General features: G+C 46.7%; 1 protein-coding gene across 1 annotated transcript in view; it reads right to left on the reverse strand.

Moving 5' to 3' along the window:
• Nucleotides 1-24,043, reverse strand: part of LOC138299235 (E3 ubiquitin-protein ligase TRIM39-like) — a 232,084-nt gene that overhangs the window by 146,154 nt on the left and 61,887 nt on the right. The window contains exon 5 of the mRNA XM_069237363.1: nucleotides 5,949-5,971. Within this exon, the coding sequence (XP_069093464.1) occupies nucleotides 5,949-5,971 (23 nt within the window). The remainder of the gene's footprint in view (nucleotides 1-5,948; nucleotides 5,972-24,043) is intronic.

Consider the following 24,043-nt stretch of genomic DNA (forward strand, 5'->3'; position numbering starts at 1 on the left):
TTTGGCCTGCATGTGTTAGCCCGCTCCAACACGCTAGTCCTAATTCTGTAGTGATCGAAATGGCCCAAGCTCTGACATTGATTGCTAAAACTGTATTTTGATAATTTGCTGATGTCACCATCATCTGCTTTGAAGTCTGGTAATGTGCATATTGTGTGGTTGCTAATCCACATTATTCTTTTGGAGTGTTTATTAATTTATTAAAACAGTATTGATGTTTAGTAGGCTAAATCTTTTCCTAACGTTTAGTCAGCCTATGGTTTTCATGTATCTTTATAAGTTAATTTTGCGCACCATTTCTGTCACATTAATTTTGGGATTGTAATAAAGCTTTGAAACTTATTTCAGTTTGGAGTTGATTTAGTGTTAGATATTGTCTTATAGCGTTTAATATCGTTTACGGTTTCATGTCAATTATTGGGAATTGTATGTTTCTGACTACTACCTCCTTTACTAAGTTCAAAGATTCAGTCAATCTCTAAGGATGAGTATACATGATAGTGTTTCATCACTGAGTGCTTGCGGTTTCTGAACTCAAGGCGGGAAGAAGACTTCCATGGGCGCTCTAAGTAGTTGAGAAACGGCGTGCTCGGTCAGGTGAAACAGAGAAAGTAGAATATTGTAAATATATACAGAGCAGCCAGGGAGATTCTCTCTGGGAAAAACAAGGAAAGTAATACCTGGGTATGAACAAAAACAATACCAGAGTATGAACAAAAACAAGTGTACACCGTGATGGATAAAAAAACATCACATGGTTTGTAAGGAAATGCCTCCTTGGCATTGGTTACCCCCCGACTTTCTGCCTTTGCTGATGCTAAGTTATGATTGGGACTATGCTAACCAGGCCCCAGCACCAGTGTTCTTTCCCTAAAACTGTACCTTTGCTTCCACAATTAGCACATCCCTGGCACTCAGTTAAGTCCCTTGTAACTGGAACCAAGGGCCCTGATGCCAGGGAAGGTCTCTAAGGGCTGCAGCATGTCTTATGCCACCCTGGGGACCCCTCACTCAGCACATACACACTGCCTCACAGCTTGTGTGTGCTGATGGGGAGAAAAATACTAAGTCAACATAGCACTCCCATCAGGGTGCCATGCCAACCTCACACTGCCTGTGGCATAGGTAAGTCACCCCTCTAGCAGGCCTTACAGTCCTAAGGCAGAGTGCACTATACCACAGGTGAGGGCATATGTGCATGAGCACTATGCTCCTACAGTGTCTAAGCAAAACCTTTTAAGTGCAGGGTAGCCATAAGAGTATATGGTCTGGTAGTTTGTCAAATACGAACTCCACAGTCCCATAATGGCTACACTGAAATCTAGGAAGTTTGGTATCAAACTTCTCAGCACAATAAATGCACACTGATGCCAGTGTGCAATTTATTGTAACATGCACCCAGAGGGCATCTTAGAGATGCCCCCTGAATACCAATCCAACTTCTAGTGTGGGACAGACCAGTTTCTGCCAGCTTGCTACAACCAGATGAGTTGCTAGCCACATGGGAAGAGTGCCTTTGTCACTCTGTGGCCAGAAACAAAGACTGCACTGGGTGGAGGTGCTTCACACCTCCCCCTGCAGGAACTAACATCTGGTGGTGAGCCTCAAAGGCTCACCCCCCTTTGTTACAGTGCCCCAGGGAATCCCAGCTATTGGAGAAGCCCGCCCCTCTGGCCACTGCCCCCACTTTTGGCGGCAAGGCTGGAGGAGATAAGAAAAACAAGGAGGAGTCACCCACCATTCAGGACAGCCCCTAAGGTGCCCTGAGCGGAGGTGACCCCTGCCTTTAGAAATCCTCCATCTTAGTTTTGGAGGATTCCCCCAATAGGATTAGGGATGTGCCCCTCTCCCCACAAGGAGGAGGCACAAAGAGGCTGTAGCCACCCTCCAGGACAGTTGCCATTAGCTACTGCCCTCCCAGACCTAAACACACATCTAACTCTAGTATTTAGGGGCACCGCGGAACCCATGAAATCAGATTCCTGCAACCTGAACTACAAAGAAGGACTGCTGACCAACAAGCCTGCAGAGGCGACGGACGACGACAACTGCTTTGGCCCCAGCCCTACCGGCCTGTCTCCTGAGTTGAAAACCTGCAACCAGCTATGTATCCAACAGGGACCAGCGACCTCTGAAGCCTCAGAGGACTGCCCTGACCCCAGGACCAAGAAACTCCAGTGAGCAGCGGCTCTGCTTAAAAACAGCAACATCTTTGCAACAAAGAAGCAACTTCCAAAGAACTCACTCTTTCCCCCGGAAGCGTGAGACTTCACACTCTGCACCCGATGCCCCCGGCTCGAGATCCAGAGAAACACCACCACAGGGAGGACTCCCCGGCGACTGCGACCCAGTGAGTAGCCCGAGACGACTCCTCTGGACCTCCACAGACACACCTGCAGAGAGAATCCAGAGGCTCCCCCTGACCGCGACTGCATGTAACAAGGGACCCGACGCCTGGACCAAGCACTGCACCCGCAGCCCCCAGGCCCTGAAGGAACCGAACTTCAGTGCAGGAGTGACACCCAGGCAACCCTCTGCCTAGCCCAGGTGGTGGCTGTCCCGAGAAGCCCCCCCCGTCCCTGCCTGCACTGCTAGAGTGACCCCCGGGTCCCTCCATTGAAACCTATCTAAAACCAGACGCCTGATTTGCACACTGCATCCGGCCGCCTTTGTGCCGCTGAGGGTATGTTTTGTGTGCCTACTTGTGTCCCCCCTCAGTGCTCTACAAAACCCGCCTGGTCTGCCCCCAGAGAACACAGGTACTTACCTACTGGCAGACTGGAACTGGAGCACCCCTGTTCTCCATAGGTACCTATGTGTTTTGGGCACCTCTTGGACCTCTGCACCTGACCGGCCCTGAGCTGCTGGTGTGTTAACTCTGGGGTTGCCCCGAACCCCCAAAGGTGGGCTGCCTATGCCCAGGAACTGAGACTTGTAAGTGTCTTACTTACCTCACAATCTAACCATTACTTACCACCCCACACACACACAGGAACTGTTGATTTTTGCACTGTGTCCACTTTTAAAATAGCTTATTGCACTTTTAACAAAGACTGTATATGATATTGCTTTAATTCAAACTTCCTAACTTACCTGTGTGAAGTACCTTGCATTTTATGTATTTCTTGAACATATGGTTCTTAAAATAAACTAAGAAAATATATTTTTCTATATAAAAACCTACTGGTCTGGAGTAAGTCTTTGAGTGTGTGTTCCTCATTTATTGACTGTGTATGTACAACAAATGCTTAACACTACCCTCTGATAAGCCTACTACTCGACCACACTACCACAAAATAGAGCATTAGAATTATCTAATTTTGCCACTATCTTACCTCTAAGGGGAACCCTTTGACTCTGTGCACACTTTTTTACTTTGAAATAGTATATATAGAGCCAACTTCCTACAATGGTTAAGGATCTCAACTGGACTTCTGTTAAATAAAAAAAAAAAGACTTCAAGACTTCAGAGGAGTGTATCTAAGCAGATGCATACATGGCGGAATTTCCTAAAGGGAAGTGTTTCAAGGGGATTAAAACTATCAAACGAAATGAGGTGCACATATACATTGAGAAGAATCAAACAGTCATTTCTAGCATACAACTTCAAATATGTTAATATTTGGAAATATTTATGGTCATTTAAATAAACAACATACCAATGCTCTGACAGTGAAACAGTAAAGAAAACTTACCTTTTATAAATGTGACTAATATTAGCTTGTTTTTATGTAGCCCATAAGTCCATATGTATACAGTTTGTAGATTCTGTAAATACAGAGCACTGTTAACCACTTGAGCGGTACTCACTCAAGTGATCAACGTCAGAAGGATGAATGCCTTGCAGAGATTCAAGATTGCTTGACCTTCCAAACAGTATGGTTCATCCACAACTGTTGAACTCATGGAACCATACTGTACCAAAGGTCAAAATACTGATTTACAAAATAAAGTTTGCAAATTAAGAAGAAAACAGACATTAAAATAAATAAATAAATAATTAAATGTAGAAATGAGAGCAAATTAAATAAAGTGTTAAAGAAAAATATTTGCTCCTATGCAATAGTTTCCATTCGATGGGAGGCCTGGGCATGACTATTGCCATGCTGCATATCTGGTTCCAATCACTGAGTTTTTTTTTATTTTTACTGGGGGATGGGGTGATCCCGTTTATCATCCTGAGCTGCACCTCAGGAGATTGATGGTCTTCTAGACCTATTTTATCATATTCCAATGCCTCCAACGGCTCCCCCCGTACCCTAGGAGATGCTGGTTTGTTGAAGAGTGTCTTAGGCAGGTGTCAAGTCTTGTGAGCTTTGCTCAAATGCGACCAGATAGGACTCACATAATACTTGAGGGGTTGTTCGCCGGGGTTTGGGGCTGGTGGTGGAATGACACTGATGTCACCCATGATGTTAGAGCTCTAACATGCAATTCTTTCAATACCTCCAGATGCGCAATACTTTGCTGGTCCACCTACCACTAGATGCCCAGATCTGGGAATACAGCTCTCTTGAAGTCAAGCTCATGATGGAAAGATTTGGCAAGGAAGCCATCTCTGTGTTCTATGGTTGTCTGGGGATCAATGTGTGTGGGATCACTTCCTCCTTTTCAGGCAAAGAATGAGAGGGCTGGGGGGGGGGGGGGGGCAAGTTAGATGATGATAACTGGAGGGAAGCATGCTGGTCCCCGAGAGAAACGACAATTTCCTCACAACTGCAGATGATCCAAATGAATTATCCCCATGCAACATGTCTGACCATACCCGGAACCCCTCCCAAAAGTTGCATTGAATGGACAGTGTGGCACAGCGCAAGATGTACCTTCTCTACTGCCAAATATTTTCTTGTGGTCTGGTCCCGCCCGGCCTGGACATCTTTCTGGAACTGGGTGGGACACAAGATTTCTGAGGTGCTGGGCCACTGTATTGATTTGGGTCCCTGGATGGCCCTGTTGGATCTCCTGGAGGAAGCTGTGAGACCAAGACCCGAAAGGAAAAGATTCACATCTCTAGTAGCTAAGAGGGACATCACCCGAAACGGGAAGCAACCAGAGCTCCCCACCTTCTCTGGCAGTCTGGAGGAGGGGAGTTGATTGGTGTGCACGCCAAGAAAAACCCATATATGAGGCAAGGGGTTGCCACCAAAAACATAGGATATGGGATGGATGGTGGGCATATCATGGGCCAACGATGTGATGAGAAAAGCTGCTAACCAAGAGTGTGATTATTTACTGTTCAGTCCCAACGCATATGTGATTATGCTATGTCTATTGGTAGATGATGCCTTGTGATATTAAAGCTAATAAAATTGCGATTATTAAAAGAAACAATAAAAGAGAATTCAAAGTAGTAGAGGAAAGAAAAAAAAATAAAGGAAAGAAAGTAAATAATTAGAAACAAGACAATTATAGAAAACAAAATAAAAGTAAGAGAAAATGCTTAAAAAAAGAAAGTTTAGCAAAATAGTATACAAAGAAAGATTATAAAGGAACACACTGGTGAGAAAAGGTGACCAAAGAAAAGAAACAGGGAAAATGAATACAGGAAACAAAAATAAAACATTAGGATAGAAATTAAAGAAAAAAGAAATAAAGGAAATTAACAGGAGGATGAAGGTGAGAACAATAATAATAAAACGAACAATTAAGAGCAAAATTAGACAAAATAAAACACAAAGAAACCATATGATTCTAGCTCCCCCTGTTGAGTAGCAAGTGTGGAGGATACATGATCACTTGTCTTTCATCATTTCTAAATATCTTGGACAAAACAAATACTTCTCATAGTACAAATGTTGTAAAAACGATGCTGTTCGCACCTAATTTGACTTAATAAAAATGGGTTTACTCAAGGGGAACAAATACATAAGTAGAAATATAGGAAGAAACAAGTAAAGGTTCCTTGATAATTTTTTATACGGTGAGCAGTTAATAGAGGAAAATCGTACCTGCTCAATGTGCTCTTCACATCCTGGGGAGAAAAACACAAACAGATCAAAAAGCAGGTAGGTTGATTGCAGTACTCACTATGTACATAGAGCCAATAGCACCTCAGTAATTTAGTGTGAAAGAGGGCAAAGCAAAATAACACAACATCGTGTTGTCCCCTACATGGTGATTGCTAATAACCCTTGGGTATGATCACTTCTAACTTGGTTTCATTCAGGTTCAATTAGATGGATTTTGTGTTTCCCTTTGAGCCAGTTTGCAACTGCTGACATTTTATTATGCCTCTGTGATGGCACCTCCACCCACTGGCTGCTGCACTTTGTATTCTTTTATCAGTTTTATTCTGTTTTGTCTAAACAGTATCTGCTTCCATTGTTACACCATCAAAAGATTTGTAGATACAGACCTGCGTTGGTTTTTTTGCAGCAACTCGTGGAGCACTGGGTATATAAGGCAGTTAGCGCCTTTCTAATAAGAGCAGTGCAGTTGCAAAAGTCAAAATGATTCTGATCCTGTTGCATAGGATCGAGTAAGCATGACCATATTGATTTTGTAAGTTGGATTGTGGCTTCTTAGCGGTATGCTAGTTTTGCTAATGCATTTTTGTTTTAGTCACCTGTAAAATGTGTCCTAACTTTTAGGATTTATATATACACACACATACATACATACTTTTATGGTGTGTTTTTATGGGTCCTATGTTTTTATAATGTGTTTTTATGGGTCATACGTGATTTGTTGTAATGTGTACGAGATGACGTGCTCTTTTAGATTAAATTTGTATGTGATCAAATAAAGAAAGTAGAACACGGAGCATTAATCACACAGTCACAAAACAGACAACTTAATTAAATGTAAGTAAACTGCAACATAACTCTCTGGGGTTGAAAACAATGTGTGTACAATATGCAGGATTCCTTTGTACATGGCAATTATCCCCATGCTTGCTCTTAATACTCATTCTGAAATGTTTCAGACAACTCGCAAACACTTAACTAGTTTGTTAATGCTTATGCTGTTCTAGGTCTATGTTTCAGAAGAGAAAGGGAAAAAAATAACTAGGTTTCATTGCTTCTCAATATTTCTATGGCCAAGGATCAAAAATACAGGCCATGTTGGTAATAATAATAAAAATACAAATAAAAAAAAGAAAAACAGCTTGGTGGCAACCCTACAAAGGTGGCAAGCTTTTTAGAGAAACTAAACTAAATGCCCTGACCCAACCAACAAACTCAATGCCAAAGTTGCCTATGATTGCTAAGGTATTGGAGAAGGAAAGTGGCAGAAGAGAAAGGGGAAAGGTGACCAATAGCTGTAAAGCTCCTTAAAAACTGGAAGGCAGACAAAAGTAGGTTCCAACCAGTTCATTAATCTTAGACCCTGGTGATGTTAATTGGTCATCTACCCATTCGTTTGGTGCCGACCTAGACTTTGGTTGGTAGGCCATGGTCACAACAATTGCACTGCTTTGTAAACAACATGGCTATGTTGACTTCTGAACAAGTATTTGTGTAACATTTTAGCTAAACATTATGCTTGGAGACCTCAGTCTTAGTCTGCATCTTCTAACATCAATCTACACAGCACAACCTGTTACTGCAGGTGCCTGAGAATGGTTAGGGATTTTTACAAAGCTAATCCCGCTCTTGTTGAAATCTTACATTAGCTGGACCCCTTTTTTTAAAAGCATATTTTACAGGTCCAGTACGTTCACTTTTCAGCCATGTCCTTTGGCAATTTTGCCTTCCATCGAGTCCTTAGGCAAGGAACATTTTGTTTACAGATTTATACACAGCAATAGCCATAGAATTTATCCGCTGGATACCATGTATTTCGACATGTCAATTTGGTCCTTAGTTTTCTGTTCACCTTGCCAGACAATTACTAGCTCCCTTTGCAATAGTTCTCAAGTAGGCTATCAATGCTCTTCTGCATTGTATTGATCACTGGATTTTCTCCTGTTGATGTCTACTGTCTCAGGTTGTTGCTCAAGAGCAGAAAAAAAAACACCTGGATTTTCATAAGTTAGTGCCAATGCAAGTATAAGGCTCATACTCTATCCTTAAGGTCTGCTTTGGAACCATTGTGGGATTCATGTTCTGTTTATTTTTCTAAAACAATTCAGTTTATAAAGTGAGCCTCCACTCATAAGCAACTTTTTGCTAAAAAATATAATTTTAAAAAAACATATAGAGTGGGAGAAAAGAGATGGAAAACAGTTTTTTTTTTTTTTTTTTTTTAAAGCAGTTTTAACATTTTTTCCTAAACACTCGGTGATTGTGCAGGGAGGATCCCTGTTAGTGGCAGACGTGAGATATGTTTAAAGGGCTACTTAAGTGGACGGCAGAATCTGTGCTGCAGGCCCACAATAGCATTTAATTTACAGGCCCTGGGCAAATGTACTGCCAATTTACTAGGGACTCATAAGTAAACTAAATATGCTAATTGGGTATAAGCCAATCCAACATGTTTTATGGAGAGAGCACAAGCACTTGAGCACTGGTTAGCAGTGGTAAAGTGCCCAAAGCCCTAAGGCCAACAAAACAGGTAGAACAAATTGTGGGAGAGGCAACAGGTTTGGGGGAAGGGGGGCACCCTAAGGCTGACATGTCAATCATAGAGAGCAACTTTCCTTTCAAACAAATCTGACCATGACAGTTGACATTTGAGCATACGCGGCAAGAAGTCCTGACTCTTACAAAGTTTTAAGGACCGATTATTTTGAGCCTATGAAATAATTGCCTAATTGTGTATATGTAGGAGGCTGGACTGGCTTGTAGTGAGTACCAAGGGGTACTTGCACCTTGCACCAGGCCCAGTTATCCCTTATTAGTGTATAGGGTGTCTAGCAGCATAGGCTGATAGATAATGGTAGCTTAGCAGAGCAGCTTAGGCTGAACTAGGAGACGAGTGAAGCTCCTACAGTACCACTTAGTGTCATATGCACAATATCATAAGAAAACACAATACACAGTTATACTAAAAATAAAGGTACTTGATTTTTATGACAATATGCCAAAGTATCTCAGAGTGTACCCTCAGTGAGAGGATAGGAAATATACACAAGATATATATACACAATACCAAAAATATGCAGTATAGTCTTAGAAAACAGTGCAAACAATGTATAGTTACAATATGATGCAATGGGGACACATAGGGATAGGGGCAACACAAACCATATACTCCAAAAGTGGAATGCGAACCACGAATGGACCCCAAACCTATGTGACCTTGTAGAGGGTCGCTGGGACTATTAGAAAATAGTAAGGGTTAGAAAAATAGCCCACCCCAAGACCCTGAAAAGTGAGTGCAAAGTGCACTAAAGTTCCCCAAAGGACATAGAAGTCGTGATAGGGGAATTCTGCAGGAAAGACACAAACCAGCAATGCAACAACGATGGATTTCTAGTCGAGGGCACCTGTGGAACAAGGGGACCAAGTCCAAAAGTCACAAGCAAGTCGGAGATGGGCAGATGCCCAGGAAATGCCAGCTGCGGGTGCAAAGAAGCTGCTACTGGACTGTAGAAGCTTAGGTTTCTGCAGGAACGACAAGGGCTAGAGACGTCCCCTTTGGAGGACGGATCCCTCACGCCGTGGAGAGTCGTGCAGAAGTGTTTTCCTGCCGAAAGACCGCCAACAAGCCTTGCTAGCTGCAAATCGTGCTATAAGCGTTTTTGGATGCTGCTGTGGCCCAGGAGGGACCAGGATGTCGCAAATTGCGTCAGGAGACAGAGGGGACGTCAAGCAAGACACTGAGCCCTCTCAGCAGCAGGTAGCACCCGGAGAAGTGCCAGAAACAGGCACTACGAGGATGCGTGAAACGGTGCTCACCCGAAGTCGCACAAAGGAGTCCCACGTCGCCGGAGAACAACTTTGGAGGTCGTGCAATGCAGATTAGAGTGCTGTGGACCCAGGCTGGACTGTGCACAAAGGATTTCCGCCGGAAGTGCACGGAGGCCGGAGTAGCTGCAAAAGTCGCGGTTCCCAGCAATGCAGTCTGGCGTGGGGAGGCAAGGACTTACCTCCACCAAACTTGGACTGAAGAGTCACTGGACTGTGGGAGTCACTTGGACAGAGTTGCTGGATTCAAGGGACCTCGCTCGTCGTGCTGAGAGGAGACCCAGGGGACCGGTGATGCAGTTCTTTGGTGCCTGCGGTTGCAGGGGGACGATTCCGTCGACCCACGGGAGATTTCTTCGGAGCTTCTAGTGCAGAGAGGAGGCAGACTACCCCCACAGCATGCACCACCAGGAAAACAGTCGAGAAGGCGGCAGGATCAGCGTTACACAGTTGCAGTAGTCGTCTTTGCTACTATGTTGCAGTTTTGCAGGCTTCCAGCGCGGTCAGCAGTCGATTCCTTGGCAGAAGGTGAAGAGAGAGATGCAGAGGAACTCGGATGAGCTCTTGCATTCGTTATCTAAAGTTTCCCCAGAGACAGAGACCCTAAATAGCCAGAAAAGAGGGTTTGGCTACCTATGAGAGAGGATAGGCTAGCAACACCTGAAGGAGCCTATCAGAAGGAGTCTCTGACGTCACCTGGTGGCACTGGCCACTCAGAGCAGTCCAGTGTGCCAGCAGCACCTCTGTTTCCAAGATGGCAGAGGTCTGGAGCACACTGGAGGAGCTCTGGGCACCTCCCAGGGAAGGTACAGGTCAGGGGAGTGGTCACTCCCCTTTCCTTTGTCCAGTTTCGCGCCAGAGCAGGGCTAAGGGGTCCCTGAACCGGTGTAGACTGGCTTATGCAGAAATGGGCACCAAATGTGCCCATGAAAGCATTTCCAGAGGCTGGGGGAGGCTACTCCTCCCCTGCCTTCACACCATTTTCCAAAGGGAGAGGGTGTAACACCCTCTCTCAGAGGAAGTCCTTTGTTCTGCCATCCTGGGCCAGGCCTGGCTGGACCCCAGGAGGGCAGCAGCCTGTCTGAGGGATTGGCAGCAGCAGCAGCTGCAGTGAAACCCCAGGAAAGGCAGTTTGGCAGTACCAGGGTTTGTGCTACAGACCACTGGGATCATGCCAACTATGCCAGGATGGTATAGAGGGGGCAATTCCATGATCATAGACATGTTACATGGCCATATTCGGAGTTACCATTCTGAAGCTACATATAGGTAGTGACCTATATGTAGTGCACGCGTGTAATGGTGTCCCCGCACTCACAAAGTCCGGGGAATTGGCCCTGAACAATGTGGGGGCACCTTGGCTAGTGCCAGGGTGCCCTCACACTAAGTAACTTTGCACCTAACCTTTACCAGGTAAAGGTTAGACATATAGGTGACTTATAAGTTACTTAAGTGCAGTGTAAAATGGCTGTGAAATAACGTGGACGTTATTTCACTCAGGCTGCAGTGGCATGCCTGTGTAAGAATTGTCAGAGCTCCCTATGGGTGGTGAAAGAAATGCTGCAGCCCATAGGTATCTCCTGGAACCCCAATACCCTGGGTACCTCAGTACCATATACTAGGGAATTATAAGGGTGTTCCAGTAAGCCAATGTAAATTGGTAAAATTTGTCACTAGCCTGTTAGTGACAATTTGAAAGAAATGAGAGAGCATAACCACTGAGGTTCTGATTAGCAGAGCCTCAGTGAGACAGTTAGTCACTACACAGGTAACACATTCAGGCACACTTATGAGCACTGGGGCCCTGGATGACAGGGTCCCAGTGACACATACAACTAAAACAACATATATACAGTGAAAAATGGGGATAACATGCAAGGCAAGATGGTACTTTCCTACACAACCACCCCCCAAACGAAGGACAATAAGACTAGCCATGACCTGATGAGTCTTCATTGTCTAAGTGGAAATATCTGGAGAGTCCATCTGCATTGGAGTGGCTACTCCCAGGTCTATGTTCCACTGTATAGTCCATTCCCTGTAGGGATATGGACCACCTCAACAATTTAGGATTTTCACCTTTCATTTGTTTTAGCCAAAGTAGAGGTTTGTGGTCTGTCTGAACAATGAAGTGAGTGCCAAACAGGTATGGCCTCAACTTCTTCAGAGCCCAGACCACAGCAAAGGCCTCCCTCTCTATGGCAGACCAACGCTTTTCTCTAGGGGTCAACCTCCTACTAGTAAAAGCAACAGGTTGATCCTGGCCCTCAGAATTAAGTTGTGATAGGACTGCCCCTACTCCTAATTCAGATGCATCAGTTTGGACATATCATTTTTTAGAGTAACAAGGGCTTTTCAGGACAGGTGCAGAGCACATGGCCTGCTTCAGCTCCTCAAAAGCTTTCTGACAGTTTGCTGTCCATAATACCTTTTTAGGCATTTTCTTGGATGTGAGGTCATTAAGAGGGGCTGCAATGGAGCCATAGTTCTTAATGAACCTCCTGTAATACCCAGTGAGGCCTAGGAAGGCTCTCACCTGAGTCTGAGTAGTAGGGGGACCCAATCTATAATAGTTTGGATTTTCCCCTGAAGTGGTGCAATCTGTTCCCCACCAACAAGGTGTCCCAGATAAACCACCTTTCCCTGCCCTATCTGGCACTTTGAAGCCTTGATAGTGAGGCCTGCCTTTTGCAGGGCCTCCAAAACTTTCCATAGGTGATCATCCCAGCTGGAGCTAAAGACAGCTATATCGTCCAAATATGCTGCACTAAAAGCTTCCAGCCCTTGCAGGACTGTGTTCACCAACCTCTGAAAAGTGGCAGGTGCATTTTTCAATCCAAAAGGCATTACTGTGAACTGGTAATGGCCTCCAATGGTTGAAAATGCAGTTTTAGGTTTAGCATCTTCTGATAATTTGATCTGCCAATACCCTGCAGTCAAATAAAAAATGCTTAGATACTTGGCAGATGCCAGTGTATCTATGAGCTCATCTGCCCTGGGTATAGGGTGAGCATCAGTTTTGGTTACCTGGTTGAGACCTCTGTAGTCTACACAAAACCGCATTTCCTTCTTTCCATCTTTGGAATGAGGTTTTGGTACAAGTACCACAGGAGAAGCCCATGAACTTTCAGAGTGCTCAACCACTCCTAGTTCTAGCATTTTCTGCACCTCTTGCTTTATGCAGTCCCTGACATGGTCAGGCTGCCTATAGATCTTACTTTTGACAGGTAAACTGTCTCCAGTATCTATAGTGTGCTCACACCAAGAAGTGGTACCTGGCACAGTAGAGAAGAGTTCAGAAAACTGACCCAGGAGATTTATGCAATGGTCCTTCTGCTCAGCAGTAAGACAATCTGCCAAAACTACACCTTCCACAAGAGCATCTTGTTCTGTGGAAGAGAAGAGATCAGGGAGGATCACTGTCTTCTTCCTGTCCCTCCTCAGTTGCCATGAGCAGGGTGAGATCAGCCCTGTCATAGTAGGGTTTCAGGTGGTTAACATGGAGCACCCTAAGGGGACTCCTGGCAGTGCCTAAGTCAACTAAATAGGTGACTTCACCCTTTTTCTCAACAATTGTGTGGGGTCCACTCCATTTATCTTGGAGTGCTCTTGGGGCCACAGGCTCCAAGACCCACACTTTCTGCCCTGGTTTGTACTGAACCAAAACAGCCTTCTGGTCATGCCATTGCTTTTGGAGCTCTTGGCTGGCCTGAAGGTTTTTACTGGCCTTTTTCATATACTCAGCCATCCTTGATCTGAGGCCAAGCACAATCCACAATATCTTGCTTTGGAGCTTTTAAAGGTTGTTCCCAACCCTCCTTGACAAGTGTTAGTGGACCCCTAACAGGGTGACCAAAGAGGAGTTCAAAGGGGCTGAAGCCCACTCCTTTCTGGGGTACCTCCCTGTAGGCAAAAAGGAGGCATGGTAACAGGATATCCCATCTCCTGCGGAGTTTTTCAGGGAGACCCATAATCATGCCTTTGAGAGTTTTGTTAAATCTCTCCACCAGTCCATTTGTTTGTGGATGATAGGGTGTAGTGAACTTGTAAGTCACACCACACTCCTTCCACATGGCATTTAAGTAAGCAGACATGAAATTGCTTCCCCTGTCTGATACTACTTCCTTTGGGAAGCCCACCCTGGAAAATATTCCCAGGAGGGCCTTTGCCACTGCAGGTGCTGTAGTGGTCCTTAAAGGAATTGCTTCAGGATATCTTGTGGCATGGTCCACTACCACCAAGATAAACCTATTGCCTGAAGCAGTAGGAGGGTCAAGGGGGCCAACTATGTCAACCCCTACCCTTTCAAAGGGAACCCCAACCACAGGCAGTGGAATAAGGGGTGCCTTTGGAGTGCCACCTGTCTTGCCACTGGCTTGACAGGTTTCACAGGACTTAAGAAATTCCTTTGTGTCCTCAGACATCCTAGGCCAATGAAACAGGGGAACAAGCCTGTCCCAAGTTTTCATTTGCCCCAGATGTCCAGCTAGGGGAATGTCGTGGGCTAGAGTTAGGAGGAACTTTCTGTACTCCTGAGGAATCACTAACCTCCTGGCAGTTCCAGGTTTAGGATCCCTTGCTTCAGTGTACAAGAGGTTGTCCTCCCAGTAAACTGTGAGAGTCACTGACATCCCCATTAGCTTGTTTGACAGCTTGCTGTCTTAGACCCTCTAGTGTGGGACAGGTTTGCTGTGCCACACTCAGCTCCTCCTTGGCAGGCCCCCCTTCACCCAAAAGCTCAGCAGTGTGCTTCCAGCTCCTCTGGTGTAGGTTCTGCACAGGGTGGAAATTCTTCTTCTTCAGAAGTAGAATCCACTGTAGAGGGAGGGATAGTAGGAAGTGCTTTACTTCTACTAGCCCTAGCTTTAGGCAGCACTTGGTCCATTGTTCCAGGATCCAAGCTTCCCTGTCCTTTTTGCTTTTTGGCCTGAGCCCTGGTTAAAGCAAAAATATGCCCTGGGATGCCCAGCATTGCTGCATTGGCCTCCAACTCCACATCTGACCAAGCTGAGGTCTCCAAATCATTTCCTAGTAGACAGTCTACAGGTAAATCTGTGGCTACCACAACTTTCTTTGGACCAGTAACCCCCCCCCCCCCCCCCCCCCCCCCAGTTGAGATTTACAACAGCCATGGGGTGGCTAAGTGTGTTGTTGTGAGCATTGGTTACTTGGTACTGGTGACCAAGTAGGTGTTGTTCAGGGTGGACCAGTTTCTCTATGACCATAGTCACACTGGCCCCAGTGTCCCTGTAGGCCTGAACCTCAACACCATTTATTAGGGGTAGTTGCTTGTACTTATCCATATTAAGGGGACAAGCAACTAAGGTGGCTAAGTCAATAGCCCCCTCAGAGACTAACACAGCCTCTGTGGTCTCCCTAACAAGACCAACCCCAACTAAGTTACCAATAGTGAGCCCAGCTACTCCCTTGGATTGGCTATTAGTAGGTTTGCTCCCACCACCACTGCTATTAGTAGGGACACTAGGTGTAGCAGTAGGGGTTGTAGTGGTAGGAGGCTTGGTGCTTTTCTTTGGACAACTGGGATCTGTTGTCCAATGGCCTTTTATTTTACATAAATAGCACCATGGTTTCTTTTCCTTGTTTTGATTAGAAGAGGATTTGGGCCCACCGCCCCCACCAGAGTGTTTTTGAGGGCCTGATGAAGACTCATTTTTAGATTTGTCCCCACCCTTGTCAGAAGACTTACCATCCTTCTTCTTGTTGCCATCTTTGTCACCCCCTGTATGAACTTTTCTGTTCACCCTTGTTCTGACCCATTTGTCTGCCTTCTTTCCCAATTCTTGGGGAGAGGTCAGATCAGAGTCCACCAAGTACTGGTGCAACAAATCAGACACACAATTATTAAGAATATGCTCTCTCAGGATCAAGTTATACAGGCTGTCATAATCAGTAACTTTACTGCCATGTAACCACCCCTCCAAGGCCTTCACTGAATGGTCAATGAAATCAACCCAGTCTTGTGAAGACTCCTTTTTGGTCTCTCTGAACTTTATCCTGTATTGTTCAGTGGTTAAGCCATAACCATCCAGGAGTGCATTCTTAAGAACTTTGTAATCATTAGCTTCATTTTCTTTCACAGTAAGGAGCCTATCCCTACCTTTTCCACTAAATGATAGCCATAGGATAGCAGCCCACTGCCTTTGAGGGACATCCTGTACAGCACAGGCCCTCTCAAGTGCAGCAAACCACTTGTTAATGTCATCCCCCTCCTTATAAGGGGGAACTATCTTGTGCAGATTCCTGGAATCATGCTCTTTTGCAGGATGACTATGGGGAATACTGCTGCTGCCACCATGGGTTTCTAAACCCAGTTTCTGTCTCTCCTTCTCTACTTCTAAAGTCTGTCTCTCCAAATCCAGCTGTTGCTTCTTGAGCTTCAGTCTGGTTTGTTCCACTCTCAATCTATTGAGCTCCCTTTCTAACAATCTGTCATCAGGGTGGGTGGGTGGGACATGTCTTGAAACAGAAGTATGATGAGAATGGACAGAAGGAGACCTGTCCATTACAGAGGGCACCCTAACAGCTTGGCTAACAGAAACATCATTTCTACTGTGATGAGAATGAATGCTCTTGCTATGATGTGAGACAACACTATCTGTATGGTGTGACTCAACATCAGTACCAACTATGCTAGACTGTCTAGTAATGGGCAGGCTTGGAAGTTTCTTTCCTGAATCTTTTCCTGGGGGAGTCCCTGGATCAGATTGGGAACCATTAGCTACTTTTTCAACAGATGGGGCACTTTTAGCCTTATCTTGTTCTCTAAGCATGTTAAGTAACAATTCCAAGGAAGGATTCTTCCCTACACTCAAACCTCTCTCTATGCAGAGACTCCTTGCTCCTTTCCAGCTAAGGTGATCATATGCAAGTTTGGACAGATCAACATTTTGGCCTGTGCCAGACATTTTTAGAGAGAGTTAAAGTGATAGAAAAAGAGAAAAAAAGTTTGTCAGAGCTTTTAGAAAGACAGGAAAAAAAAAAAAACTTTACACACTTTAAGAACTTTTTAGAAAGTTAGAAGTACTTTTCAGCACTTAGAAAAGAGTGAAAAGAGGAAATGCAAAACTTTTTGGTTATGTGTATATACACTGAACTTGTTTTGTATATTTTTCTCTTATGAAAAGTACAATGACCAGAGTGGTAAGTAGTCTCCAAGCACTTATCCCACCGCTGCACAACCAATGTAGGAGGCTGGACTGGCTTGTAGTGAGTACCAAGGGGTACTTGCACCTTGCACCAGGCCCAGTTATCCCTTATTAGTGTATAGGGTGTCTAGCAGCATAGGCTGATAGATAATGGTAGCTTAGCAGAGCAGCTTAGGCTGAACTAGGAGACGAGTGAAGCTCCTACAGTACCACTTAGTGTCATATGCACAATATTATAAGAAAACACAATACACAGTTATACTAAAAATAAAGGTACTTTATTTTTATGACAATATGCCAAAGTATCTCAGAGTGTATCCTCAGTGAGAGGATAGGAAATATACACAAGATATATATACAATACCAAAAATATGCAGTATAGTCTTAGAAAACAGTGCAAACAATGTATAGTTACAATAGGATGCAATGGGGACACATAGGAATAGGGGCAACACAAACCATATACTCCAAAAGTGGAATGCGAACCACGAATGGACCCCAAACCTATGTGACCTTGTAGAGGGTCGCTGGGACTATTAGAAAATAGTAAGGGTTAGAAAAATAGCCTACCCCAAGACCCTGAAATGTGAGTGCAAAGTGCACTAAAGTTCCCCAAAGGACATAGAAGTCGTGATAGGGGAATTCTGCAGGAAAGACACAAACCCGCAATGCAACAACAATGGATTTCCAGTCGAGGGTACCTGTGGAACAAGGGGACCAACTCAAAAAGTCACAAGCAAGTCGGATATGGGCAGATGCCCAGGAAATGCCAGCTGCGGGTGCAAAGAAGCTGCTACTGGACTGTAGAAGCTTAGGTTTCTGCAGGAACGACAAGGGCTAGAGACTTCCCCTTTGGAGGACGGATCCCTCACGCCGTGGAGAGTCGTGCAGAAGTGTTTTCCCGCCGAAAGACCGCCAACAAGCCTTGCTAGCTGCAAATCGTGCAGTAAGCGTTTTTGGATGCTGCTGTGGCCCAGGAGGGACCAGGATGTCGCAAATTGCGTCAGGAGACAGAGGGGACGACGAGCAAGACACGGAGCCCTCTCAGCAGCAGGTAGCAGCCGGAGAAGTGCCAGAAACAGACACTACGAGGATGCGTGAAACGGTGCTCACCCGAAGTCGCACAAAGGAGTCCCACGTCGCCAGAGAACAACTTAGGAGGTCGTGCAATGCAGGTTAGAGTGCCGTGGACCCAGGCTGGACTGTGCACAAAGGATTTCTGCCGGAAGTGCACGGAGGCCGGAGTAGCTGCAAAAGTCGCGGTTCCCAGCAATGCAGTCTGGCGTGGGGAGGCAAGGACTTACCTCCACCAAACTTGGACTGAAGAGTCACTGGACTGTGGGAGTCACTTGGACAGAGTTGCTGGATTCAAGGGACCTCGCTCGTCGTGCTGAGAGGAGACCCAGGGGACCGGTGATGCAGTTCTTTGGTGCCTGCGGTTGCAGGGGGACGATTCCGTCGACCCACGGGAGATTTCTTCGGAGCTTCTAGTGCAGAGAGGAGGCAGACTACCCCCACAGCATGCACCACCAGGAAAACAGTCGAGAAGGCGGCAGGATCAGCGTTACACAGTTGCAGTAGTCGTCTTTGCTACTATGTTGCAGTTTTGCAGGCTTCCAGCGCGGTCAGCAGTCGATTCCTTGGCAGAAGGTGAAGAGAGAGATGCAGAGGAACTCGGATGAGCTCTTGCATTCGTTATCTAAAGTTTCCCCAGAGACAGAGACCCTAAATAGCCAGAAAAGAGGGTTTGGCTACCTAGGAGAGAGGATAGGCTAGCAACACCTGAAGGAGCCTATCAGAAGGAGTCTCTGACATCACCTGGTGGCACTGGCCACTCAGAGCAGTCCAGTGTGCCAGCAGCACCTCTGTTTCCAAGATGGCAGAGGTCTGGAGCACACTGGAGGAGCTCTGGGCACCTCCCAGGGGAGGTACAGGTCAGGGGAGTGGTCACTCCCCTTTCCTTTGTCCAGTTTCGCGCCAGAGCAGGGCTAAGGGGTCCCTGAACTGGTGTAGACTGGCTTATGCAGAAATGGGCACCAAATGTGCCCATGAAAGCATTTCCAGAGGCTGGGGGAGGCTACTCCTCCCCTGCCTTCACACCATTTTACAAAGGGAGAGGGTGTAACGAACGAGTTACTTACCTTCGGTAACGACTTTTCTGGTGGATACATTAGCTACCTGTGGATTCCTCACCTCATGAATACTCCCATGGCGCCAGCATTCGACGGAAATCTTCTTACTAGTCTCTGCACGTCGACGAGGACGTCACTCTAGCCCACGCGACGCCGTCTGACGTCATACAGGCAATAAGAGGTCCTCGACGACGTGCGGACGTCAGTACCAATCATTTTTTACGTGCATGAGAACAACCAGGCAATGCAATGAAAGAGCAAGGCAACATCCCATTATATTGTAAAAACACACAACATTGTATGAATAACTGTAAATCTTTTTATATAAATATATATATATATAAAACTTTCTCTTTTAAAATATATACACACACCAAGTATATACACAAAGATATATACATATATATAAATATATTATATACACATCTATTGCACCCTCAAAGACCAAGAGGAGCGCACTCAAGGATTACTTGGTAAGACCAGAAAGGCAACGGGGAGGCGGGTGGGACCGTGAGGAATCCACAGGTAGCTAATGTATCCACCAGAAAAGTCGTTACCGAAGGTAAGTAACTCGTTCTTCTGATGGATACAACTACCTGTGGATTCCTCACCTCATGAATAGAGTCCCAAAGCAGTACCACGCCCGGCGGTGGGTGCCTAAATGGTCAAACCAAGAAATCCTGCAGCACTGACCGTGCAAAATGGCCGTCCCTTCTAACCTCAGAATCCAAACAGTAATGTTTTGCAAAAGTGTGAAGGGACGACCAAGTTGCGGCCTTGCAGATGTCGACCACAGGAACACCCCTGGCCAAGGCCGAAGTGGCCGACTTAGCTCTGGTGGAATGAGCTCTAATGCCCTCAGGAGGATCCTTCTTTGCCAAAGAGGAACATATTTTAATGCAAAGAACAACCCACCTGGATAGTGTTCTCTTGTGGACTGCCTTTCCTCTCCTCTTGCCCACGTATCCAATTACCAGCTGATCCTCCAGCCTGAAATCCTTTGTTCTATCAATAAAGAAGCTCAACGCTCTCTTTGGATCCAGACGGTGAAGTCTTTCTTCCTCTTTGGAAGGATGAGGCGGAGGATAGAACGTGGACAAAGTAATTGCCTGAGCCAAATGGAAGGGTGAAACAACCTTCGGGAGGAAAGCAGCCTTGGTCCTCAACACCACCTTATCCCCATAAAAAGTTGTATAAGGGGGCTTTACTGATAAGGCCTGCAACTCACTCACTCTCCTTGCTGATGTTATAGCTATCAGGAAGACTGTTTTTAAAACCAAATACCTCAAGGGGCAAGAATGCATAGGTTCAAAAGGGGACCCCATAAGGAAAGTCAGGACCAAGGACAAATCCCATTGCGGCATAATGAATGGCTTTGGAGGATATTGATTTAGAAGACCTTTCAAGAATCTGATAACAATAGGGGATTTAAATAAAGATGGTTGGTCTGGAAGACATATGAAGGCTGACAAGGCCGATAAATAACCCTTAATGGTAGCCACTGCACAACCTTTCTGCGCCAGAGATAGAGCAAAAGACAAAAACGTCCGATAGATGAGCATGCAAAGGATCAATCTGCCTCTCTCCACACCACGCAACAAATTTAGACCACCTATTAGCGTAGATAGATTTAGTGGAGTGTCGCCTGGCCGCTAATATAACATCCACTACCTCAGGCGGGAGAGAGAAGGAACTCAGGTTGCCCCGTTCAATCTCCAGGCATGTAGGTGCAGACTCTGGAGGTTGGGGTGTAGAACCTGCCCCTGCGACTGCGAGAGGAGGTCTGCCCTGAAAGGGAGACGGAGCGGCGGGCACATTGAGAGTTGGAGAAGGTCGGAGTACCACACCCTCCTTGGCCAATCCGGAGCTATTAAGATTACTAGAGCCCGGTCTTGGCGAATCTTCCTCAATACTCGAGGAATCAAGGGTATGGGAGGAAACGCGTAAAGCAACTGGCCGCACCAGGTTATTTGACACGCGTCCCCCAACGCTCCCTGCATCGGATACTGAAGGCTGCAGAACAACGGACAATGCGCGTTCTCTCGAGTGGCGAACAGATCTACCCGAGGAAACCCCCACCTCTGGAAGATTAAACGGACTTGATCTGGATGGAGACGCCACTCGTGGTCTGCCGAGAAGTGGCGACAGACTGTCCGCACGCACGTTCAAAACTCCGGCCAGATGGTTTGCTATCAAGCAAATCCGATGGTCCTTTGCCCAGGACCATAGTCGAAGAGCTTCTCTGCAGAGAAGGTACGACCCCACTCCTCCTTGCTTGTTTATGTACCACATCGTGGTAGTATTGTCCGTTAGGACCTGTACCGACTGACCACGAAGGGAAGGGAGGAAGGCCTTGAGAGCCAGACGTACAGCCCGTAACTCTAACAGATTGATGTGAAACATCTGTTCCTCTGGAGACCAAAGACCTTTGATCTCCAGATCCCCCAGATGAGCTCCCCACCCTAGAGTGGAAGCATCCGTTATGACTGTGGTCACTGGTGGCGACTGCTGGAACGGCTTTCCTTGTGAAAGATTGTTGCTTGCAATCCACCACTTCAAATCCACAGCAGCATCTCTGGAGATCTTGACAGTACCCTCTAGATCCCCTCTGAGTTGAGACCACTGCCTTCGGAGGCACCACTGAAGAGCCCTCATGTGCCAGCGAGCATGCGTGACCAACAGAATGCAGGAGGCAAAAAGACCGAGCAGACGAAGGACCTTGAGGACTGGAACTACCGCTCCATTTCGAAACATTGGAACCAAATCCTGAATATCTTGAATCCGCTGAGGCGGAGGAAAGGCCCGACCCAATGTTGTATCCAGTACTGCCCCTATGAACAGGAGGCGCTGAGAGGGCTCTAGGTGAGATTTGGGCTCGTTCACCGAAAAACCCAGGTCGAACAACAACTGGGTTGTTGACTGCAGATGATGCGACACAAGCTCCGGGGACTTGGCTTTGATCAACCAGTCGTCCAAGTAAGGGAATACTGCTATCCCCTTCCTTCTGAGTTCTGCCGCAACCACCGACATCACCTTCGTGAAGACTCGAGGTGCTGAAGTAAGACCAAACGGAAGGACCGCAAACTGATAGTGTTGCGATCCCACCACAAACCGGAGATACTTCCTGTGTGACTTGAGTATCGGGATATGAAAGTAAGCATCCTGCAAGTCGACAGACACCATCCAGTCTTCCATGTTCAACGCCAAAAGCACCTGTGCTAGGGTCAGCATCTTGAACTTTTCCTGCTTGAGGAACCAATTCAAGATCCTCAGGTCCAGAATTGGTCTCAAACGACCATCCTTCTTGGGAATCAGGAAATACCTTGAGTAAACTCCTCGACCCCTTTCCTGCTCCGGGACCAACTCCACCGCGCCCTTTGAAAGGAGGACTTGCACATCCTGTTCTAGCAACAGGAGGTGTTCTTCTGAACAATACGAAGGGCGGGGCGGGATGAGGGGCGGGAACTCCCGAAAGGGAAGGGTGTAGCCTTTTCCCACAACACTGAGAACCCAAGTGTCCGATGTAACAGTCTTCCATTTGGTGAGAAAATGCTGTAATCTTCCCCCTACAGGAGAGGAGTGAGTGGGAAATGGTGGAAGCCTAAGGCTGCTTCCCCTGCTGCACCCCGCCAGAGGATGAGGAAGAGGCAGAGTGCTGCTGAGAGGCTCCTCTGGTGCGGACCCTACCTCTCCCCCTGAAAGATCTATAGGGATGGGAAGAAGCAGGTTGCTGATATCTCCCCCGAAAGGAAGAGAAGGAAGAGCCACGCCCAAATCCACGAAACCTCCTGAAGAATCTGGAAGAGGCCGTGGAAGAAGGAGCTTGGAGCCCTAACGACTTAGCCGTGGCCCTGCTTTCTTTAAAACGTTCCAAGGCCGAATCAGCCTTAGCTCCAAACAGTTTGTCCCCATCAAACGGGAGATCCAACAATGTGGACTGTACATCTGCCGAAAAGCCGGAGTTACGGAGCCAGGCCTGTCTCCTTGCCACCACAGTTGTGCCCATTGCCCTGGCTACCGAGTCGGTGGTATCCAGTCCCGTCTGGATAATTTGGGTCGCAGCAGCCTGGGCATTTGAGACAAGATCCAAAAGACCCTGGGGAAGCTCTGTAAACGAAGAGGAAATGTCATCCATCAGAGCATGAATATACCTCCCCAGGATACAGGTTGCATTGGTGGCTTTTAACGCCAGACTGCAGGATGAAAAAAATCTTCTTCGACTGTGCCTCTAGCTTCTTTGAATCTCTGTCCCCAGGCACCGTCGGAAAAGAACCAGGCGCTGACTTGGACGAACAGGAGGCCTGCACCACCAAGCTCTCCGGCGTAGGGTGCCTAGATAGGAAACCAGGGTCAGTTGGAGCCGTCCGATACCTCCTGGCCACGGCTCTGTGAGCTGCTGGGGAAGATGCCGGCCTCTTCCACACCTCTAACACCGGATCCAGCAGAGCGTCATTAAATGGTAACAGAGGCTCCGCCGCGGCTGAGGCCGGATGCAACACCTCTGTCAAAAGGTTTTGTTTTGCCTCCACCACCGGCAAAGGCAGGTCCAAAAAACTAGCTGCCTTCCGTACCACTGCATGAAAGGAAGCAGCCTCCTCAGTATATTCCCCCGGGGACGAAAGGTCCCACTCAGGGGAAGTGTCCAGCCCACTGGCCGACTCCAGTCCACGCAGCCCATCACCCGAGTCCTCTAGCTCTCCTTCCTCTAGGGCTCGTTGGTACTCCTGCTCTTCTAATACACGGAGAGCACGTCTCCTTGAATGAAGTCGTTGCTCAATACGCGGAGTCGACAATGCCTCCGCCGAAGTCGAAGATCGGCGCCGATCTTCAGAAGCCACCGACGCCGCATCCGGCGCCACAGGTAACTTCGGCGCCGACGGAAGAGCAACTGCTGCAGATGGACCCACCGGAGTCACAGGCCGAAATCCCGACGTCGACGGGATGGAAATCCCCG

The sequence above is a fragment of the Pleurodeles waltl genome, chromosome 6 (assembly GCF_031143425.1).
Source record: "Pleurodeles waltl isolate 20211129_DDA chromosome 6, aPleWal1.hap1.20221129, whole genome shotgun sequence".
In the NCBI taxonomy this organism is placed as follows: Eukaryota; Metazoa; Chordata; class Amphibia; order Caudata; family Salamandridae; genus Pleurodeles; species Pleurodeles waltl.